The 17,749-nt window shown below is 33.4% G+C and overlaps 1 protein-coding gene across 1 annotated transcript in view; it reads right to left on the bottom strand.

The window, feature by feature from the left end:
* The window catches only part of LOC143387447 (fibronectin-like), a 143,578-nt gene extending 131,736 nt beyond the window's left edge, over positions 1 to 11,842 (bottom strand). The window contains 1 exon segment of the mRNA XM_077108255.1: positions 11,776 to 11,842. Within this exon segment, the coding sequence (XP_076964370.1) occupies positions 11,776 to 11,842 (67 nt within the window).
* Positions 11,843 to 17,749: the final 5,907 nt, after the last annotated feature.

Genomic DNA, 17,749 nt, shown 5'->3' with positions numbered 1-17,749 from the left:
ACACACACACACACACACACACACACACTATCTCTCTCTCTCTCTTAAAAAAAGTACAAACTGTGGGATATTCATCCATGGAATATTATTCAGCTGTAAAGAAAATAAGAAAATCTTTTTTATTTGTGATAATACAGTTGAAAGTTCAGGACATTATGTTAAATGAATTAAGCCTGACATGGAAGGATAAATATCACATGATGTCACATATGCATGGGAAAAAAGTGAATCTATAGAAACAGAATAGTCACCAGAGGCTCATGATTGGGAAAATGTGGGTGGTGATGGAAGCATTATTTCATTTGAAGATGACAGTCATCACACACATGTCAAATCATCACAATATATACCTTGAATACATGCAATCTTCTTTGTTTCTTAAGTCTTTTAATAACAGAATTCAATGATTAGTACCCATATTTGCTTTGATACAATAAAATAATATCTTCTTTAGAATTAATCACAAATTATAATGTTAAAAAGTCATCCATGACTTCTTGTGTCAGATTACACAATCCTGGTTATATAAAAATGCCAAGTAATGACTAATATTTTTATTTCTATCTTGGAAATCAAGACATGTAGTAATTTGTGAAAAATTTGCAACACAAGGTGGAGTGGAGAATCATGAAGTAGATATTAATAATGTCTTCGAATACCTTTGTTTTATAATCCTTCAACTTTACCACCATCTTTTATTTATAGAGTGGTGACATTTTTATATCTTTCAAAAATGCCATTTTAATTAATATACAACTCTATTTTTACTCAGCACACAAAAAAACTATTTTTCTAATTCCAGAGTTTGAACCTGTAAAGACCATTAATTAACTATCCTACAGCCTTTTCTTTTTCAGGATCGAATTCTTCTTCATACTTCTCTCCTTTTCTCTGGTTCCCATTATAAGCGTATTTAATTAATTTCATGCCATTGCTTTGATTTGTTTCCAAGTTTTTGCCAGCAATCATTATTGATTGTGTCCCAGGCTAGATGTTAAACAATGAAAAAGAATGGCCTTGATGGGGAGAATGAAGAGATAACTTCAAGAAGCAAATTTGATTTAATTATTAAAAGATAAAGGCTTCTTTACACTACAAATGCCATCATCTCCATCTGTCATCTCTGCCACAGTATTTCAAGTTCCACAGTTTTTGATATTCTGTATGAATTTTTTTCTCTTGCATATTACTCAGAGCAGAGAGAGAACACATTCTGTATATACAGAACTGTCTTAGATCTGAGGTCACAACCAGTAATTGAAAGCATTCTTAACCTCAATAGAAGAAGAATTCACTGGGAGAGAAAGATGGGTATACAGACTGTTTTGTTTGAGGATATCTAAGCTACATGTTCCTCATCTATAGTCCCCCAAGAGAGTTAATATTATTTGTTTTCTAGGTGCAAATACTCAGTGTAAAAGTAGAGGATGAATAAACACAATAGGAAAGGAAATAATAGTTCAAAGGAATTCAGATTAAAAACATTAAAGTGCCTTTTGATCCTCTCTTTTTGAATAGTTGTATTAATATTATTATTCTGTTGATAGCTTATTTATTGCTTGAATAGAGTAAATTTTATAGCTAACTTTTAAAAATTACCCATCTAATAACTTTTACTTACTAAATAAAATATTCAATTTCTATTGTTTGTTCTAATAGTTTTGGTAAATGGTTCATGACATATACTTTGATAACTTGATAATAGATGAAAGATACATTTGTCATTTTGCTTTTTCTTTTCCTTTTTGAATTATTTACTTGGAGAAAAAATACTGTGATTTATATAAATTTGCCAAGCAAAAGTTTTAGCAGGTAAATACCTGGGTCTGTTTCCAAACACAAATAAAATTGTTTTTTAACCTGGTTATAAGATAAAACTTTTCCACCAAAAATAATATAAATATGTAAATATAATATTACAATATAATATTCCATTATTTGAATATAAGTAGTTTATTATTCAATCCAATTGGTAGGCAATTATTTTATTTTTCAGAATTTCTATGTATAAGTAATATTGTAATATTTACTTTTCTGAAGGGCAAACCTCAGTCATAGAGTTAATTTCAAAATCATTACTATGCATATTACTAAATTTTTTGCTTTAATAGGTAAACCAATTTACAGTTACAAATTCTGTTTACTATTGCTCTTGTCTCTGATTAATAAGGATAGATGTAAATATAGGTACATATGCAAACATACATATGTGTTCAATATCTATTTACACAAGGATTTTTATGTTTGTGAATTATAAATCTCGTAACATTTCACAGAAAATATTCTTTTGTTGTGTCTATCAAATAAAACTTAATAATTTTATGATTTGTCTTTCTGCTGCTTTAATTTAAAAATTTTAAAAAAAGTCTGTCCATTTGTTTTCTATAAAGAAAATGGAGCTTAGTGTACCCATCTTAAATGTGCTGCTTGGGCTGCTATTTGATCTAGACTGTAGACGTTATTTCAAATCACCTTTTAATCCATATTTTTGTATCATTTTATTCAAATCTAAAAGAACACATAGAAAGTAAGAAAGAGACAGTACTTGTAAACAAAAACAAATTCATTAAACTCACTGCTTCAGTCTAAGTACTATTGTTAGGGCAACTAAACTTCTGAAACATTCATGAAATGAAAGGACATCACCTTAAGAAATGATTTAAGTAGTCATAGCAACCACTATTTTAAAACCAAGTATTAGTACCCAATGTTTCCTATCTTCCTCCTGAGTTAAGATTTGTAAAATATTGTTGCCCTCTTTCTACAAGTTTTATTCTCATATGATAAAAATAAAAATTTCAGATGTGGCAAGCTATCTCCAGCAGTATTTTTCTGGCAGGAGATAGATATCAGTAAACATGAGAATGGTGTTGTTTGTATTATTTCCTCACAGACTTTTCAACCATTATGTTTAATATCTACCTGAAACTGAAAAGGTGATTTGTAAACATCAGCAACAACCACAGAAACAGTAAGATATCTTTGAGAAATTCAAGACTTTTAGTAGTTAGATTCTGTTATTTTAAGCCAAAATTATCTCTAATAAGTATGTCACTTGCTTTTCTGAAATTTGGAGGAGAGGAGGATTTTTCTGCCTCTTTTTCCCTTTATTTTTTGCTGCAGTAAAATATTTTAGTTCGTCTCTGAGTTTTTTATTCCTAATCGTGAAACAACAGCTGCCTGTTAGTTACATACTGCACTCTCCAAGGGGATCTTAATCCCTTTCAATCCCCCTGCCTAGGTCTGCAATTAAAGATATAATTTTGGTGCTCTAAAGTAGAAATTTTCTTGGGAGAGTTAAAATATGTTTTAATCTCTCTCTCTCTCTCTCTCTCTCTCTCTCTCTCTCAGTGTTTGGTATCTTATATGCTTCTTTAGATAGCATTCATTGACCCAATATATTGGATCACTTAGGGAAAGTTACCCTCCCACAAAAAAAAATTATGAAGTAGAAAATCACTGTAAATATTCTAGGCCTTAGGAAGAAGGACTCTCTCCATCATTCTCTTTCACAAGATTTGTCTTCCTACATGCATTATAAGCATAGTAGAGTGGATAACAGGTGTGCATTTCTACTTAAGAACAGGTTCCTTTCTTCCATAGTTCCCTATTTTCTGCAGCGAGGTATCGTTCAATAATTAAAAAGAGAAGTGGACATCTAGGCATTTTCTATCTGTCAGCAAAGTTCTAAGACACAGAACCATTTTGTTATAAAATCCCTGGATGATGGTGTCAAGGAGGACAAGTGGTATTTGGTGCTTACTCATATGGTTACAGATGGTCTGAAGTGCTGGCTCAGATTCTTGCCTGAGTGTTTCCTAGTAGAAAATAGACTGTGGTGGGCACAGTCCACAGCCCAGTGCTGTCTCCAGTCCCTTCAGTGTGGTCCTCTAAGTCTAAATCATGTCAGGTTCAACCAACAAATTTATTTTGGGTTCTAACACCTACCTTATCAAATCTTTTTCTTCCTCTTCCTCCTGACAAGGTCACAATATCTAGGTTTCTCTATACTAAAGTTATTTGGTTCTTTCTCTACATAAACTCAGCAGTTTGTTCTGACATTAGAACATTCTTCACCACATAGGAGGCTTTGCTTTTTTGTTTTTGTGCCTTTTTTAAAAGTAAGTCTGAATTCCACAATGCAAATGTTTTGTCTTTCAATATTTCTGTGTCCAGAAAGACATTCAAGATTCCATGGTAGAAGTGTTAAAAAAGTAACAAAGATCCCTCTATCTGATTGGAAGAATGGTCACTGACAGAGAAATGAGAACACAAAAGGTACAAACGTAATAATACAAAATGTCTTTTCTATTCTTTTACTAAGGTGAGAGAAGTTTAAAAAAAAATTGTTTAGAGGGGTAAATGGAATTCTTCCAACTAAATTAATCTAGTTTAATTCACAGTGAAATACTATCATTGAGGTAAAAATATCTAGAGTAGTGTTTTCCTCAAATCTTTTCTTTTCTCAGAATATTGATGTGATATTCAATATGAAAATGAAATAAGATAAAAGAGAGATTTGTGTTCTATGAACCAAAATTTGAGAAATGCAATGTTAAACAAGGCTTAGGTTCCAGTACCAAAGGAAAATAAAACCTCTGATTGCATAAATTTCCATTTCTAGTAGAGTTTCAATTAATATGGTTTTTCAAATATATTTTCTCCAAGAATCCTGTTGTTCAGATCCATACCTCTACACTGATCTCTACTTGCTTTATGCTTACATTGTAGGAAAATTTAAATATTAGAGATAAAACAAAAGTTTTCATTAAAAACACATTGCTGTAAACTAATAAACAATGGACAATTTCAGGTCATTCCTCTTCTTGGGTCCCCTTAGTAATTCACACTCAAGATCTCAGGTCCAGAGCATAGAGATATGGAATCTTTGCAATCTATAATTACTCTACCTATCCCCCACCAATTACTTAATGCTTCTGTGATGGGGAAATGGTGATATTATATACAGATGAAATTCAACATTAAATCATTTTAACTAGGATGTCATCTGAGAAATAGTTATATGAAAATTATATGACTAGATTATGAACTTAAATTATCTGTCAAACTATATATAAATAGATGCTTGAGTTCAGTTTCAGTCTTGAAAAATGAACCCAAAATGTAAGACTATATATAATAAAACTGAATAAACTCTACAAAATGTTCTATTCTCATCTTCTCTCCCTTGCAGGAATGATTTCTCTGTGTTTAACATGCACCTTTCATTTCTACGCATTTACTATAAGATGTCTGTGTTTGTACTATATACAAAAACAGAGTAATGAAGAAATGTCCGATTGCTCTGCTGTATGAAGAGGCCACACCCCTTCATACTTTTATGCTTGGCACTGTGAACCTTTAATTTTGTTAATACACTAATAATTAAGTAACATTATTGTTTTCTTTAATTTCTCTTTCTCTGATTACTAATGATTTGGAACATCACAGCATAATTGATAGCTTTGTGCACTTGTTGATTGAGGTCAATGTATTTTTTTCCTTTTTTTTTTTAAAGAGAAAGAGAGAATTTTTTAATATTTATTTTTTTGTTTTTAGTTTTTGGCAGACACAGCATCTTCGTTTGTATGTGGTGCTGAGGATCGAACCCGGGCCGCATGCATGCCAGGCGAGTGCGCTACCCCTTGAGCCACATCCCCAGCCTCCTCTTTTTTTCCTTTTATTTTCAAGAGTAAATTATTGATTCTAGATAAGAATGCTTTCTTTGTTTCAAACATTGTCAATCTCTTTTTCCATTCGGTAATCTATTATATCTATTATATTTATCTCTGGTGTTCGTTAGGAAAAAAGTCTCATCATATGAGAAAGAATTCTCAATATTTGTTGCTTTATAATTTTTGTGAATTTTAAAAATAATTTCATTCATTCCTTGGTCATAAAGATATTTTATAATACTTTATTAAACTATTACTCTGTTTCACAATTTTGTGTTTAATTCACTATATATTTGGCCATTGTGTGACATTTTATGTAGGAATAGTATATTTTTAATTTAAGTGGCAGTAAGATTCTATTAGAAAGAGGTACTATGTGATTTCTTTCAATTAATTTATACCTAGGGATTTGACACCCAGAGAAGATCTTTTTTAAAGATATTTCTATTAATATATTGAGAATAACAATTATTTTCCTGATTTGTTTATTACTTGAAACAATTAAATAGAAAAAATTGCAAATTTGAAAGTTTATTCAAATTTAGCAAAATATTTAGTGCATGAACTACCTTTTAACTTAAACCAAAATACTATATCCTATATTTTGTATTGTAATGATTAATTTAAATTGTTAACTTGATTGAATTAAGAAAGCCAAGGTTTAAGAGGCTTCAGGTGTGTGTCAATGAGGGTGTGTCTAGGAATGATTGGCATGTGGGATAGCAAACTGAAGTGAACATTCTCCCTATGTATGGGCAGCACCATCCATTAGGGTGGTGTGTTGGATAGAATAAAAGTTGGGAGAATAAGGAAGCAGCAGCTTCTTGAAGGAGTTCTTAATTGCTGCTGCAATTGACTGAGGACATTAGACTCTCACTCCTTCACTCTTCCAAAGCAGCCTCTGCCAGTGATTCTCCAGGGATTTTCCAGAAGCCTTCAGTTGCAGACTGGGGTAGCATCATTGGTTCCTCTTGTTGTGAAGCTTCAAACTCTTGGACTGTGCAGCTACTCTTTCCTCCAACTCTCCAACCTGCCGATGACCATTGAGGACTATCCCGCTTCTTGTCGTGGTAAGCCAATCTAATTAATTCCCTTTTTAATAATCATGGTTCCTCTTGATTCTCTTCCTGTAGAAAACCCTGACTAATACCTATACTCTGTTCCTCCCAGCCCATCCTTTGTGTTAAAATTTAAACAGAAATTAATACTTCAGGTGGTCACACACAATGACAGATGAAAAAGTGACGTTCTGTTTCCTTGTCATTATGCTCGCTTTGCTAACTCTATTTATTTTGAAGCTGCTTCTTAAGCACAGGAATATGGCGTAGCAATGAGACTAGAGACAAGAAATGTACCTAAGACAAATGTGACAAATTTCAAATAACTACTTAATCTTTCAGCAAATGTGTAGAGTGGAACTCAAGTGTGTCAGAGATCAACTAACTGCAGTTTCTCTGGATTAACTTCCATTGTTCATACAATGTTAATTAAAGAATAAGTATAAACAGGCTAATTTTGCATTTACATATATTCTTACAAAATTCACAATTAGCAATTATTTAGAACTTGAGCCAAGAAAGTATTTTTGGAAACATATTTATCACTGACATTATTTAGAATAGATGGTGCATGGTGATGATTAAAAAAAAAAGGAAAAAAAAACAGGCAACTGTCACTGAGTTGGAATTTAGTTTGGAATTCTCTACAGTGTATCTCTGTGTTGCTTACCTGTGCCTTTGGCATAGTAGAGCTTTGGGATCAGAATCTAAAGCTCTAATTCCAGGCCACAGTATTTTTTTTTTGTACTTTCTCTAAGTTGATTGACATATCTTTTGTAAGTTTTTGATCAGCAATCATTTATATTGTGTCTCTAGGAGGAATCTTTCTGCTTCTGAGGACCATGATATCAAATGATCTATACGTTCAGGAAGAGGCGGGGAAAGTGAACACCTTCATTCATCTCCATCTGGCTCGTTAACAGCATGCACCCCAAAATAGGAGTGTCCTTTTGATTTGTGGTGATGCTACAGACTACTATTGCTGCCAAATAAGTTGAAGTGCCATCTGGTGGGACTTTACAAGTTAAAAAGCCACAGTTCGTGTGAGTTGGCTTGGGCATGAACAAACAAGTGGACCCATGTCTAATGGAATGATTAAAAGTTTAAAATGCTGTTTTAATTTAATCAATTAAAAGCATAAACAGCATGGGTTTGATTGAATCAATTTAAAGAATTACACAGTAGTCAATGTGCTTGTCAGCAGGAGTGAAAAATTCATGTATCACCTACACACAGCTTGAAATCTGTATCCTTCAATTAGACATAACAAACAACCTTTCACACATCACAGAAAGGTGACTTTTTGCAGATAGAAAGAGCAGTGCTACAGCAGAGATATATTAGTTACAACTTCTGTCTCTGTCACCCAGTCTGAAATTCTTAACAAATATCTTATCTTGGTTATGAATAATTTTGTGTCTTCTCTATTACTCCAAGTTTGATCCTATATGAAAATATACTTTGCCTCTCATTAAAAACAATTTGTTAATTTTATCAAGATGTAGTCTTGAAACATAATTCAGTGAAATGATTAAGTGTACTAAAACAGTGATAGTTGAAAATAATCATAAAACCATTGAAGAAACCATCATGGGTCTGCATCCATAGAAGAAGTTATAAAAGTAGGTAGTGACAGTTATAGATATATTCAACTTAGACAATAATACTTTAATTTGCTGTAAATTTAATGAATATCTTCAAATTTATAATGTGATTTCTATTTAGCATTCCTTGGATTTATGGTTTATAAAAATGTTTTTTTGAGAAGAGAAGATATTCTATACCATTATCACCATTGTCATTAAGCCAACAAAATAATACATTGTGGGAGAAGGTGAGAAGAAGGTAAGCCAAAAAAGTAAATCATCAAATGTGAAAAATAAAATAAAATAAAATCCACTAACCTGAATATATCTATTTCACCAGTTATTACTTCCAAAATTGTAAGAGTATGTGTTCTTTTAATCATATTGGCTTTAATATTAGAGCTTAGGTATAAATAAACTATAAATAAACAAATGCTCAATTGCTCAATTCTTCCCTCTCTATATCATCTAAAGTGATACTATTCATATCTTTATCTTCATAGCAAATAAAAATACATATAGGAAGTGTGATCCTGTAGGCTAGTCTGTCAATAGAAGAACCTTACCCAGGGTAAATAGTTGGTGTCAAATTAGTTAGAAATAGTATCCTCTGAACCTTATGTTTAATTAATTCAGAATTATTGATTTAATTATGGTAAATTCACAATAATTCGGAGGGAACATGAATGTGTTTACTTCAAACTAACAGGGACTTTGGAATTTAGACACTTTAGAAAAAAATACATATATATATATATATATATATATATATATATATATATATATATGATAAATATTTGTTAATCAAGTACAAAATAAAGTAAAAATCATAGATGTGTGATTTTGCTTATGGTATTCACACACACACACACACACACACACACACTCACATTTATATGTTTCAAACTTAACATTTTAATAAGACAAACATCAGTGAATCTAGGAAATTTTTCTAGGCACTCCCAATAAATAGGCTTTCATAAGGAAGAATGGAATATGAATAGGTATACTATTTATCATTTATATTTTGTTGCCAATGAAGTTAAAATACACATTTTTGATATTTTTGAGATCTTTTTGGATTTCAGAGATGTTGATCTATACACATGAAAAGTCTTTTATTTCCCTGAGAGTTAGGCCTGGAGGTAAGTCACAAATCTAGAATGCAATAGAGCCAGGAGTAAAATCCAAGCCAACTGCTCCAAAGGGGTCCTATTTATTCCTCTTCTACTTTTCCCTCTCTTATTGTAATAAATAAGTATCTTAAAGCATTTCATTTTGAGGTAAGGATGAAACTAATTGCCTGGTGCTTGCCATGAATGTGTGAATTGCTGGGAATCCCTATCACAATCATCATCAACAACAACAAAAATTATCTAACATCTAATTTTATTTCAAATAAGCAATAGGATTCAACATGGTCATGCATACAGATTGTTGCTTCCTAAAATCTTTGGGTTTTTTAAACTCAGGAGGATGAACTGGTTAATAAGATAAGTACGAACCAACAAATAGTTTTGCCTTTGTATTTTCCACATGCCTCAGAACACAGCATATCCTGAAGGTGTTCTTTATGCATATGGTCTAAATGTTTTCATAAAGATCTGCATCCCTCATGTCCCACACATACTATACTACAAACCAATCAGTTGTTAATTATGTATTAAATTTTATTTCTACCAGGAGTGTTATATTTCAAATCCCAGATGTTAGGTTAATGCGTTCATGCTTACTTAAGTCAACAACACTTTTTCTGCATTCACCTGGAGGAGAGGACACAATAAAAGTCACACATAGGTATGGGGCATCAACAATAAGAGGAAGATAGGTGAGGTCTGACAATCCAATGGCTTTGGATTGTCATTTGCCAGATGTACTCAGCAATGCATTTGTACAACCTGTTGTAAAAAGCTTAATAACCAAACAAAATTAGAAACCAACAATCTGTATGCATGACCATGTTGAATCCTATTGCTTATTTGAAATAAAATTATAAAACTACATATAAATCTTCAAGGAAAGAGTATCATGTCATTTAGAAATACTTTGCTTCATAGTTCTCAAGACATTTGGACTCATCTGATGCTACAAATGGTACTTATATATGATGAAGCTGGTAAAAATGATTTTATTTAAGCTGCATGCCACTATGCCCCTTGGTATAAGAAAAAGCACTTCTATCCATGATACATACATTAAAAAAAAACTTTGCATCTTGAAGCATTTTAATTAAGTTTTTTTAGAAAAAGTTTATTGCTGATGTTTGAAGAACTTAACATTTTAATAAGACAAGGAAACATCAATGAATCTAGGAAATGTTTCTAGACACTCTCCATAAATAGGCTTTCATAAGGAAGAATGGATTTTACAAGCACCATTAAATGTCTTACTCTAAAAAACTCTAAAAGCATATTTCACAACAGCACTATGACTTATAGAATTCTCATGAGGATTTTTCTAAGATGATTGTATAACTCTTTAACTTAAAAATTGTTCCTGATATGAGCATGTCATTTCTATTAGAGTGGATGAGAAGAATCACTAAATATTTCATTGAAGACCATGAGTCACTTGAGTTTATGAACAAGAGATAAAACCACATGAATCCAGTTATCTCATACTAGACAAAGGCATCAAAAACATGCATTGGAGAAAAGATTGTATTTTTCAACGAATCATGCAGGGAAAACCGGAAATTCCTACAAAGCAGAATGAAATTTAACACCTCTCTCTCACCCTGCACAAATTCAACTCAAAGTGGATCAAGAATCTAGGAAATAAACCTGAAACCTTGCACCTACTAGAACAAAATTTAGGCCCAACTTTCCAACATGATGGTTCAGGAAATGAATTTCTTAACAAGACTCCTAAAGAACAAGAAGTAAAATTTAAAAATCAATAAATGGAATGCCATGGAACCAAAAAGCTTCTTCACAGAAAAGGAGAACATCAAGAGTGTGAAGAAAGAAACAAGACTACAGAGTGGGAGAAAATGTTTCCCACCTACACCTGAGATAGGGCATTAATTTCCAGGATATATAAAGAACTCAAAAAGCTTAACACTAAAATATATATTAATGTCCCAATGAATAAATGGGCAAATGAACTAAATAGACACTTCTCAAAAAAAGAAATATGAAGGGTAAAAAAATATTTAAAATATTTATAATCTCTAGCAAGTATAGAAATGAAAATTAAAACTACACTGAGAATCCATCTCACTCCAGTCAGAATGGCAATTATTAAGAATACAAGTTATAGGGGATGGAAGATGATGGGCCAGAGGGAGGCAGTATTCTGTGTGGCTCTGTGACCTGGGTCTTAACTAGTGGAAATACTGCTTTGCTGAGAATGATAAAGGACCCCTCCACAGCTGATTCTGCGCAGGAATCACACTGCCATGCCACGCACAGGGCTCCAAGACTCAATTTTAGAACAGGACCTGTTACAACTTACCCATGCAAGACTCCAGGGGATTTAGTGGGATCACCAGCATCAGCACCATCACAGAATTCCCAGACATTGCTCCAATGCAGGACACTCATCACTATCCACACACAGAAACTTGTTTATAGACCCTAACAGGACTTGTTTACAGACCCTAACATTAGGGTCTGTAAACAAATCAAGATGGCGCCTGGCATTTTGCCAGAGGGAGTGGTTTGTGAAGTGATGCCAGCGAGCCATTAAGTGAGGAGATTCCTTATTGGTTGACTGCTGTATCTAGTTTATGTTAATTAAGATAAGCTGTGTGTAATGTATATATACCCTTCCTGTCCTACAATAATCGGCTCCCCTACATCCTGGGAACAAATCTTTACTCCTCACACTTCAGATAGAGCCCTAATTTCCAGAATATACAAAGAACTCAAAAAATTAAACAATAAGATAACAAATAACCTAATCAACAAATGGGCCAAGGACCTGAACAGACACTTCTCAGAAGAGGACATACAATCAATCAATAAGTACATGAAAAAATGCTCACCATCTCTAGCAGTCAGAGAAATGCAAATCAAAACCACCCTAAGATACCATCTCACTCCAGTAAGATTGGCAGCCATTAGGAAGTCAAACAACAATAAGTGCTGGCGAGGATGTGGGGAAAAGGGTACACTTGTACATTGCTGGTGGGACTGCAAATTGGTGCGGCCAGTATGGAAAGCAGTATGGAGATTCCTGGGAAAGCTGGGAATGGAACCACCATTTGATCCAGCTATTGCCCTCCTTGGACTATTCCCTGAGGACCTTAAAAGAGCATACTATAGGGATACTGCCACATCAATGATCATAGCAGCACAATTCACAATAACTAGACTGTGGAACCAACCTAGATGCCCTTCAATAGATGAATGGATAAAAAAAATGTGGCATCTATACACAATGGAGTATTATTCAGCACTAAAAAATGACAAAATCATGGAATTTGCAGGGAAATGGATAGCATTAGAGCAGATTATGCTAAGTGAAGCTAGCCAATCCTTAAAAAACAAATGCCAAATGTCTTCTTTGATTTAAGGAGAGCAACTAAGAACTGAGCAGGGGGAAAGAGCATCAGGAAAAGATTAACATTAAACTGAGATGATTGATGGGAGGGAAAGGGAGAGAGAAGGGAAATTGCATAGAAACGGAAGGAAACCCTCATCGTTATACGAAATCACATATATGAGGTTGTGAGGGGAAAGGGGGGGAGGGAGAGAAATGAACAACAACAGATGAGGTAGAGAGGGACGATGGGAGGGGAGGGGAGGGGGGATAGTAGGGGATAGGAAAGGCAGCAGAATACAACAGTCACTAATATGGCATTATGTAAACATTGTGAATGTGTAACTGATGTGATTCTGCAATTTGTATTTGGGGTAAAAATGGAAGTGCACTACTCACTTGAATCAAATGTATGAAAGATGAAAAAAATAAAATAAAATAAAATAAAAAATAATCGACTCCCACTCCTGCTGTATCAATGTACACAAGTTGCTCGTCACCCCCACCCCCCAGTTATTTTGCTACAGCCGGACTGTGGCAAACAGCCACAGCACTGCACACCACAGAGCTTGTCTCTGCGTGTATTGCCCAACGCTATTACCCCCCCAACCCACACCCACCCCTGTCTCCATCTTGGGTCATCTCTATTACCATCTTAAGTTGGGCAACTCTGTGGAACACCAGATATCCAGGTACCCATGGTTTTCTAGTTCCCCCCAATCCCCAGCAGCTGCTAACTCAACAGAGTGACTGCCAATTCAAAATGGCCATACTACCAAAAGCCCCATATAGATTTAATGAAATCCCAATCAAAATCCCAATGACATTCCTCATATAAATAGAAAAAGCAGTCATGAAATTCATCTGGAAAAATAAGAGATCCAGAATAGATAAAGAAATCCTTAGCAAGAAGAGTAAAGCAGGTTGCATCACTATACATACCAGACCTTAAACTATACTACAGAGTAATAGTTAAAAAAAAAACAGCATGGTATTAGCACCAAAAGAGAATGGTAGACCAATGGTACAGAACAGAGGACACAAAGACTAACTCACATAATTACAGTTATCTTATATTAGAAAAAGGCGCCAAAAACATACATTGGAGAAAGGAAAGCCTCTTCAACAAATGGTGTTGGAAAAACTAAAAATCCATATGCAACAAAATGAAATTATCTCTCACCCTGCAAAAAACTCATCTCAAAGTGGATCAAAGACCTAGGAATTAAATCAGAGACAATGTGGTAATTAGAAGAAAATGTAGGCCCAAATCTCCATCATGTCACATTAGGCCCCAATAGCACCTATTATACCCCTATTAGACTCTATTAGAAACTATTAAACTCTTATAGGCCTATTAGGTACCTATTAGATTATTAGGTGCCTATTAGAATCCTAAAGCATAAGAATTAAAATCAAGAATGAATAAATTGGATGCATACAAACTCAAAACCTTCTTCTTAACAAAAGACACAATCAGTGAGGTGAATAGAGAGCCAACAGAATTCAAGCAAATTTTTACCACATGCACATCAGATAGAGTACTAATCTCTAGAATACATAAAGAATTCAAAAATCTTAATACAAAGATAACAAATAACCCAATCAATAAATGAACTCAGGAACTGGACACTTCTCAGAATATAATAGATAATCAATAAAATATGAAAAAAATGTTCAACATCTGTAGCAATTAGAGCAATGCAAATCAAAACTACTGTAAGATTTCATCTCACTGCATTCTTGGCAGCTATTAAGAATACAAACAACAATAAGTGTTGGCAAGGATGTGGGGAAAAATTCACACTCATACATTCCTGGTATGACTGCAAATTGTTGCAGTCAGTATGGAAAGCAGTATGTAGATTCCTTGGAAAGTTGGGAATGGACTCACAATTTGAACCGGGTATCCCACTTCTCAGTCCATACCCAAAGGACTTAAAAACTGCATACTACAGGGACGCAGCCACATCAATGTTTATAGCAGCACAATTCACAATAGCTAAACTGTGGAACAAATTAGATACCCTTCAGGAAATGAGTGGATAAAGAAAATGTGATATATATACACAATTGGATATTACTCAGCAATAAAAGAGAATAAAATCATGGCATTTGCAGGTAAATGGATAGAGTTGTAGAATATAATTCTAAGGGAAGTTAGCCGATCCCCCAAAACCAAATGCTGAATGTTAGTTATCTTTGATATAAGGAGGGTTCTTCAAAGTGGGGTTGGAAGGGGGAGCATGGGAGGATTAGATGAACTCTAGATAGGTAAAAGGAGTGGGAGGAGAAGGGAAAGAGCATGAGGGTAGAAAGATGGTGGAATAAGATGGGTATCATTACCCTAAATACATGTATGAAGACACGCATGGTGTGAATCTACTTTATATACAACCAGAGATATGAAAAAGTGTGCTCTATATTTGTATTATAAATTGTAAGGCATTCTGTTGTCATATATAACTAATTAGAATAACAATAAATTTAAAAAGGTAAGAATACAAGTACCTATAAATATTGGTGATGATGATGATGTTGCACAAATTGGTGCCACCAGTATGAAAAGAAGCATGGCGATTTCTTAAAAATCTAAAAACAGAACCACCAGTTGACCCAGTTACTCCACTCTTTATTATATATCCAAAGGATTTAAAATCTATATACTAGAGTGGCACAGCCACATTAATGTATATGGCAGCACAATTCACAATAGCTAAGCTATGGAGTCATCTAGGTGCCCTTCAACTGATAAAAGAATAAAATATGTAGTGTATATATATAATGGAGCATTACTCACCATCCAAAAGAATGATTTCATGATATTTTCTGGTAAATAAATGGCTCTGGAAACTACCATTCTAAGTGAAATAAGTAAATACAAAAAACCAAAGCTCAAAATTTTTCTCTGATTGGTGGAAGCTAACTCACAATAAGGATAGGGGAAAAGGGGATAGAAGTTCAGTGGATTAGACACATGGGAATGAAGGGCAGGGAGGTTAGGAAAAAGAAAAACAGTAGAATGAATCAAACACAACTTTCCTATGTGCATATATGTATATAACACAGTGAATCTCACCATTGTGTGCAACTGCAAGAAATTAAGTTAAATAACTAACTAGATAAAAATAAGTATGGGAAAAAGAAGAAAAGGAAAATTATATTTTTACAAAAAATAATTACATGGGTTATAACTTTCTGTATTTAAACCCTCTAATTTCTGTGTACACTTTTTTTTCCACAAAAACTTAGCAGTCATTGTTGTGAGTAAATTCTACCACCTGTGAAAACTCTTCACATTTGCTTTCAAAGAACAATTCATTTAGGAATTCTGGATTTTTTTTCTAAGAGATAATGTAATACCATTCGATGCTTATTAAAAGAACAACAAAGAGTGACAATGAAAATAAGAACAGCTCAACAATAGAACACTTGATTACTATTGGCAAGTAGTGGAATTCTTGATTTTTTTGTCTTCTCAAGGACAAAGAGTTGTTTATATCTCATAAAAATAACATTTTCTCCAATAAGAAAAATAAACTTAAATCAAGACTCTTGCCATATAAAGGAAGTTAAAAAAGCTTTGATACTCAACCCACTCCCATTTCCCATGTTCTTTACTACAAGAATTTCTGAAACTAACAAAGTCAAGTTTGTTTAAATTACAGTTAAGATACTTTTTTCCCATTCCAAATATTTTATAAAAACTGTACTCTGTGACACCTGTATTTGAATATGCTTGTATGCTATTTATCATATTATATGAATTTCAGTTATTTATTCTTCTGCCTCTTTTGTTAAAAGAATATGCTCCCATACACACCTTGATTGAGTTAAAAAAAGGATTTTAGCAGTTTCTTTATTCTTAAAGATTTTATTATAGACTGACAATTTATAACTGTACATATTTATGATGTAAAAAGTGATATCATGATTCATGAATACAGAGTGAAATAACTAAATCAACCTATTTAACGTATCTATCACATAGAATACTTGCCATTTTGTGGTGAGAATATTCAAAAATATATTCTTTGAGGTCTCAAGGATACCTTCTAAGAACTCTATTTGATCATCAACTCCCCATCTTCAATCTCTATACAAACCATTTTACTCTCTGCTTCTATGACTTTGGTTATTTTAGATCCCGTATACATGTGATAAGATGTGGTATTTGTCTTACTGCAATTGGCTAATTCCATCGAGCATAAATAATGAACAGATTATCTTATATAACTAAGGCACACTGAGGGTAAAGTGGAGAACAGAGAGGCAGAGTGAAAGAAAGGGATGAGAGTCTTGCTAAAGGACCAGGTTATACAGTGTCTTGCAAATAAAGTTCAGGGTTTTTGTTTGTTTGTTGTTTTGTTGTTTGTTTTTCTACTTTATCCTGAAGTTTTAGCTGAGTGATGTGATAAAAATCAACCTATTTAAAATATTACTTAGTCATTGTGCATAGATTAGATTAAAGGAAAGAATAAATGAAAAGAGCTCATTTAGGATGTATTATGGACTGAATGTTTGCAATTCCCCAACTTTGTAAGTCAAAATTGTAATGTCCAATTCAACACTATTATAACATGGCGCTTTGGGAAGATTATTTAGTTTAAGTGAGGTCCTGAGGAAATAACCTCTATAACATTATGGGTATCCTTATAAGAAAATTAAGAGAGATGAGATCTCAATTTCTCCCCACAATTTGAGGACATTCCAAGAAGGTGAACTTCTGAAAGCTACAAAGAGAGAATTCATCAACAATAAAACCTTCTGACAGCTAGGTCTTGGACTTCTTGGTCTCTAGAACTGTGAGAAATAAGTATCTTGCTACCTAAGGCACCCAATATTTTGTATTTGTAATAGAAGTCTATAATAAGAAAAGAGATTTCAAGCAAAAGACGTGCTAAACCTGGACCATAATAATAACAATAACAATAACAAGAGGTGA

This window comes from Callospermophilus lateralis, unplaced genomic scaffold (genome assembly GCF_048772815.1).
Source record: "Callospermophilus lateralis isolate mCalLat2 unplaced genomic scaffold, mCalLat2.hap1 Scaffold_286, whole genome shotgun sequence".
In the NCBI taxonomy this organism is placed as follows: domain Eukaryota; kingdom Metazoa; phylum Chordata; class Mammalia; order Rodentia; family Sciuridae; genus Callospermophilus; species Callospermophilus lateralis.
The sequence above is the reverse complement of the archived record's forward strand: the minus strand, read 5'-3'. Positions and strand labels throughout refer to the sequence as shown.